Source organism: Monodelphis domestica, chromosome 6 (genome assembly GCF_027887165.1).
Source record: "Monodelphis domestica isolate mMonDom1 chromosome 6, mMonDom1.pri, whole genome shotgun sequence".
NCBI classification, from domain to species: Eukaryota; Metazoa; Chordata; class Mammalia; order Didelphimorphia; family Didelphidae; genus Monodelphis; species Monodelphis domestica.
Window position 1 is genome coordinate 15,687,207 of NC_077232.1, and position 6,767 is coordinate 15,693,973.

At 34.7% G+C, this 6,767-nt stretch overlaps 1 protein-coding gene across 1 annotated transcript; it reads right to left on the bottom strand.

The window, feature by feature from the left end:
* Window positions 1-315: 315 nt before the first annotated feature.
* LOC100028425 (olfactory receptor 14I1-like) lies at window positions 316-1,281 on the bottom strand. The gene has a single exon (XM_001378423.3). The coding sequence runs from the start codon at window positions 1,279-1,281 to the stop codon at window positions 316-318; it is 966 nt and encodes a 321-aa protein (XP_001378460.3).
* Between the last annotated feature and the right edge of the window lie 5,486 nt (window positions 1,282-6,767).

Sequence of the window (6,767 nt, forward strand, 5' to 3'; positions counted from 1 at the left end):
TGGAGAGAGAAACAACAGAAACACCCTAGTGGCACCTTGGTTTAAACATTTCCTTTTGTTTGGGGAATTCCATCCATTCTTTTGATTGCACTGTTAATCAAACACAGTGGGTTCAGGTCATAATAATTCACTGTAAATATTACCACTTGTGGGATGACCTCTGTGGAATCAAAATAAATTATTGCTTCATTCATTTCCACATAACATCATTTGGGGGGCTATTTTCTGGGGTGGTATAGTTTTGGTGTTATTATTCCCCTTTTGAGGATAACTCCTGTGTCATCTTGCACATATAGCTATATAAAAGCATGTTCTTTAGCTTTTTGATGCTTTCAAGGATGGATATTTCATGCTTAGGGAAAAAATCTTCCTGAGCATCTTGCCCATGGCAGCTATAATCTTCTTGTTCCTCAGGCTGTAGATGATAGGGTTTATCAATGGGGGCAATATTGCATAGACCATTGCAACAAAAAGGTTTTGAATAGGTGATGTGTCTGATGTATCCCCGAGGACTGCAATCATTATAGAAATGAGAAATAAGATGAGGATCATCAACTGAGGGGAGCAGGTTGAAATGGCCTTGTATCGACCTTCCACAGAAGGAATCTTGAGCACATTGGAAAAGATGCGAACATAGGATGCAATTAAAAAAGCAAAGCAAGATAACAAAAAACATGAACTTGCTATAACTAATGCAAACTCTGTCTGATACACACTAGAGGCTGAGACTTTCAAGACATGAGGGATGTCACAGAAAAATTGGTGCACCACATTAGAGCCCGAGAAGGGCAGGCGAAACATGTTCCCAGTGTGTACAGCAGAATAAATCAGCCCACTAAGCCATGAGCCAGCTGCTGCCCAAAGACAACGGGATGGCATCATGATGATGCCATAGTGTAGAGGGTGGCAAATGGCCACAAAGCGGTCATAGGACATGGCCACTAACACAGCAAACTCTGTTGCTGAAAAGAAGAGAAAGAAGAAGACCTGAGCAGTACAGCCAAGGAGGGTGATGGTTTGACTGCCAATCAAAGAATTTATGATGAACTTAGGAAGGGTGACTGAGATGTTACAGATATCCAAAAAGGATAAGTTGCTCAGAAAAAAATACATAGGAGAGTGAAGGTGTGGGTCAATAAGAATTGCAGCAATGGTGAGTAGATTACCCATCATGGTAGCCAGGTATATCAGCAGGAACAACACAGCATGTAAGACCTGCAGCTCCCATACTCTGGAAAATTCCATGAGGAGGAATTCAGTGATGACTGAGAAGTTGCCCATTCCTGATTGTGTGCTGCAATTTAAGTAGAATCAAACATGGCTATGAATAACAGAAATGCAGTGTTGAAATGGAAGAGAGAATTAAAATAATTATTCAAGTAGAATATCCATCCAAATAAACCCATCTCGGTAAACCAGAACTTTGAAGCAAATTCAGACATATTTTAAAATAAATAGAGGTTAGAGGAGGAATAAAGAGGTTTAGATGCATTTAATAGCTCTGGTACACTGTTTGGAATCTTGAGCTTTGCAGAATGATGCTAGTTTTCATAGTGTACAAAGTTATAGACAGTGAGAAAGATTATACTTGATACACTTTAAAAAAGTGAATAATGCGACTACAAAGATGATAAAGAGAAGGACTCATATCACCAATCTGGAGAGCATGAATTTTTGAGTGTGTGTATATGTTTTTGTGTGTATAAATCCAGATCTATGTATATATGTATGGGGGAGAATGGATGGAGGGAGAGACAGAGAGAGACAGACAGGGAGAAAGAGACAGAGAGACAGAGAGACAGAGAAGAGCAGGCAGAGGAGACAAAGACAGACAGAGAGACAGACAGACAGAGACAGTGACCCAAAAGATAGAGGAAAATTTTGCTCATAATGAAAAATTTATAGGGTTTATGGATGAAAGTGTTTAAAAAGTGATGAAGTATTATATAAAAGTAAGCAATTTTCATTGATAATATTCTTTGAGAGTTGAATAACTGAGTTCCAAACTGGTTCAGTGCTTTACAGAAAGTAATAAAGCTCATTCATAGTAAAATCAGAACTTGAAACCAAATCTCATGATTGGAAATCCACATTTCCCTGTTACAGAAAAAAAATGAGAACTGCACATATCTAAGAAACTAATTAGTCAATTCTCTGTCCCCTATGCAAATGATCAGCATAGAATATTTATGTTTTTGGTAAAGGTTGAAAGAACTAATAAGAGGTTAAAATAATCTCTGACAAGATACCACTAATATATTTGTTTATTTCATTTGCTAACCATATGTGCAGTCCAACACTTTTGTACTTAACAGGCATTTTAAGAGCTCTGATTCTGAGTTAATGAGTTAGCAATGGATTAACATTTCACTGCTATGGTGTGATGCATCATTTTTGCTAACACTGTCCACATTGGAGATTTTGTTTAATATAAGGGAAGAAACAACATTTCCAATTTGTGCCCCAAAATTTGAATGGCTAGCAGCAGCTATTTAACCTTCATTCTAAGGATATCATGCCTGAATAAGAAGTTCCCTTTTTGTCCTCCCTCGGTGATATTTACTCTTCACATAAGGTGAATAAGCTTTCTCCCTATTTCTTTGGAGAGCATTTTCCCTTCCTTAGACTAGATCTAGCTTGAGGCTTATCTCTGACTTCCATCTCAGTCAATTATCAAATGTCAGAACTAATATTTATCAAGATATTGATTTAATAGTTAATTATATCCCTCCCTATTTATTGAACCCTTAAAATCACCTCATTATCCCTAATATTTGGACATCAGATGCAGTATCTATAAAATTATGGGTTTAAAGGATATTATCTGAACTTCCCCTACCAGAGCTAGCATTTATGATTCCAATGATTTCTGAATATTATTTCTTACTGTGTGAAAGGAGTCCATTTCTCCAGATCAATCACTGTTGAGATGAACTACTAGAAGACTATTTGACAATGAAAAGGAAGAAGGACTTGTGTTTTTATTTTTTACTTTTACGGGGAGCTTCTTGGAAAAGCAAACTATGTCTTCCAATACTGATAGGCTTCTTCTCTGGTGCTAATGGCCTAAGTTTTCTCCATGGCTTTGAGTGTTTAAGTGACTCATCCAGACTTATAGTTTGTTTAGAGGAAGGACTTGGACTTCGATGTCCATTATCCAGGATAAGATTTTTATCTACTACATTTGGTTATTTCCTTTATTTCATATATATACATATAATTAAAAAACACATTTGACATAATATGTTTTATATTTGATATATAACATAATTAATATAATTTAATATAATAATCCTTTAAATAAATTTCCCCCTGAAACCTATTGATAGAATTTGCTTTCGTTAGGAGGCCAATTAAAAGCAGTAGAAAAGAAATAAAGATGGAGATAGAGATAGAAAGAAATATAGTTGTATAGCTACATATAAAAATAGAAACATAGACAGAAACAGAAATAGAAGTAGAGTCAGAGACAGAGAATTATATTCATAAACATTTACAAAAAGATGTTATTACATGATAGATATTTCAGACAGAGATATGGGTTTACTAAAATAAGTATACATATATGTTTATATATAATATAGTTAATATATATTTACATGTAGTATTTAAATAGTGATTATAAATATATGCATATTATAAATATATGCATAAGGATATGCATATACACACATACATAGAGAGGTAACAGAAAGTTCATAAACCAATATCATCCATCCCCTTAACCATAACTACTCTTCTAGATCTCAGCTTCTTGCCCAACTTTCCTCCTCTAGTTGAATTTCCAAGTCTACATGAGAATTCATTCTCCCAACATCCCAAAACTATAACATTCAGACTTACAAATCCATCATTTAACATTAGTGGCAAAACTCAATGTCCCTGAATTCACTGAGCTAATATAATCACACCTCCCTCCCTCTACATGGATCTACAGATATTCATAATGAACAAACATGCAAATACATGCATGCAAATATTCACACCTATATTGATGACATAGTTTTCATTGTTTTCCAGGATTCTTCCACCTCCCCCTTTAGCCAAAAGTCTATAAGAAGCCACAGACTTCAGATTCTCAAAGGAGTACACAATATGAATTTAGAGGGCTTCAAGACATATAAGCAAAGCCTCTTAATTTTAATTTTCACTAAAAAAAGAGTAACATTTGCTTTAAATATTTCTGGCATATATAAATGCCCTTTTTTTTATCCTAAAGAATCTATCAACTAGATAGCATTTATTTCAGAAAACTCACGAATGGCTAACACCTAAAAGATTTAGTGAAGGTCCCACATTTCTTCACAAGTAACTGAGTGATATCTGAGACCTTGGATGTTGATAGTTATCCTTGTCTGAATATTCCTTTCAAATATGATCAGGAGAATAGAGGCTCAAAATTGGAAGGAACCTTATAGGTTCTTTGACTTAGCACCTTATTTACAGAGGAATAACAGAGACAAGCACTCTCTGACTCTTGGTTTGATAGAGAATTTAAAAGCTAAGATGAAATTCTTGGCTTTTGATAACAAAATCAGCTGAATTTGAACAAATAAAATGAGCTGAAATGGAGTCAAATTGCACTCAGTTTAAAATTGCAACACTTCTTGGTTGCAACACATTTGAATGAAAGATAAAAGAATATAAGGCACAGAGAGATGAAGTTAGAACTAAAACAGAGCTCCTACCTCCTCCAGTTATCTTTGCAGTACTCCATAATAACAATTATGCTGGAGACATTTGAGATGCATTTTGAGATGCATTGAAAATTTTCATTTTGCCCAATTCTTCTCATGATCAATGACATTAATTTGCAATTAAATGAAGGTAAAATTGAGATCTATCATCATGATCAGAGCAATAATTATGACCAATATATATATATATACATATATATATATGGCACTTGAGAATCACAAGGAATTTTTATGTATTATCTTCTTAGAGGTGCCTCAAAGCTATTACTCTCCCCATGTAACATGCATATTAAAGGAAGCTTAAAGAAGAAGAGAACCTTATATATAGTTAAGTCACAAGAAGTCTATAAACATCTATCTTACTCCAGATACTATTATAAACAATGGGCTTACAAAGAAACTCAAAAGATACTCCTTAACTTCATGTACCTTACTCTATAATAGGGCAAAAAATATGCAAATACCTATTTACAAATGCTAGATACAGGAAGATTTGGAGATCATCTCAGAGAGAAGGAACAAACTTTACCCAGTTAATAATATTGGAAGGTTTTGTATTCATGTTGTCCCTAATTTTAACTCTTATTTTCCACTCTGTGATGCCAAACTGCATCTCTAGAAAAAGAATGACTCTAAAAGACATCATCTCCCTGACTTTGAATGCATGCATTAAGCAACTGAATAAACTGATTAGTCACAAATGAAAATAGTAATAATACCTGAGTTATTGGTTCTGATGCTTATACTATCCAGTATTTGTTGTTATTCTGTTTTCTTCTTCCATACAATTCTATAAATATATATGTATATATATATACATATATATATATATGCCAAAGATTACACTTTTCCTGACTAAATTGGATTTTCACTGGAATTTCAAAGATAGAATACTAAAGTATGAACTTCTGATCCTACTGGTGTTAAAGAGCTATTTAATGATTCTTACATGCTATCACCTGGTAAAATACATTGCCCAGTGTATTTTGTAGAAGGTTCTGTGAAGTCACCAGAGTATCCAAAGTAAACATCATAATGACTTTTGTTTCTATGGATTTTCTGACCCTTCCCTTGAGAATAATTATATAGAGTATATTTTCTTTTATAAATAACATGGGGGAAATTTTCCCTTTTGTCTCATTAAAATATCTGCCACCATAGCATAGGCTATTAGGAGTTTCTCAGTCCAGGGGTGTTTTAGACAATAGTTAAACATTTAAGATTCAACATGAGCCAAGCATTGTCTTAAGGTTGGTGGATTCAAATACAAACATATTCCTTGCATCAAAAAGTTTACAATCCAATGGAGTAAAACAACAGACAAAAAGAGATTTAAAAAATAGGGCAATAGGGAAAGGAAGGTGGAGAACAGAAAGCACTTGACATAAAAGGCATGAAGGAGAAGTCCAAAAGCTATGCAGCTAGAATGGAATGAAGAGAAAAATTTGTTGGGCTCCCTCCTTAAATAGAATTTTGGGGACTCATAGTTCTGTCTTGCAATTTGAGGGTTCATTTGGATACTTAGAGAATGCTTATGGAATATAAGATACCAGGATGATTCATAATGAAATATCAAATAGGTCTGATTGTTAAAGGGTATGAAGAATAGAAAGGAAGAATGGAGCCAGATTGTAAAAAAAAAGTAGCAAACACATTTTCTCATATTTGATTCTAGATATTAAAGTGACCTACTTTAGTTCAGTTTGTTGGGGTTTTTTTTTTCCTGGTGGATAACATGTCTAATCTGTACTTTAAAACAATACCTTCAGCCGCTCAATGTATATATATATATATATATATATAAATCTGCCACCGCCCCCTTGCTGTCCTCTGATGGTGACACTCTCATAAAAGATAAAAAAGGCATCAGCAACAGGTGGAAAGAAAACTTCAGCCAGCTCTTCAACCTACCCTCTTCAATCAACCAAAGGGCCCTTGACCAGATCCCCCAAAACCACCTCATCAAGCAACTTGACATCCCTCCTTCATTAGAAGAAGTCCAAAAAGCCATTAAACAAATGACTGCAGGCAAGACACCCGGTAAAGTCGGGATCCCAACCAAGGTGTACC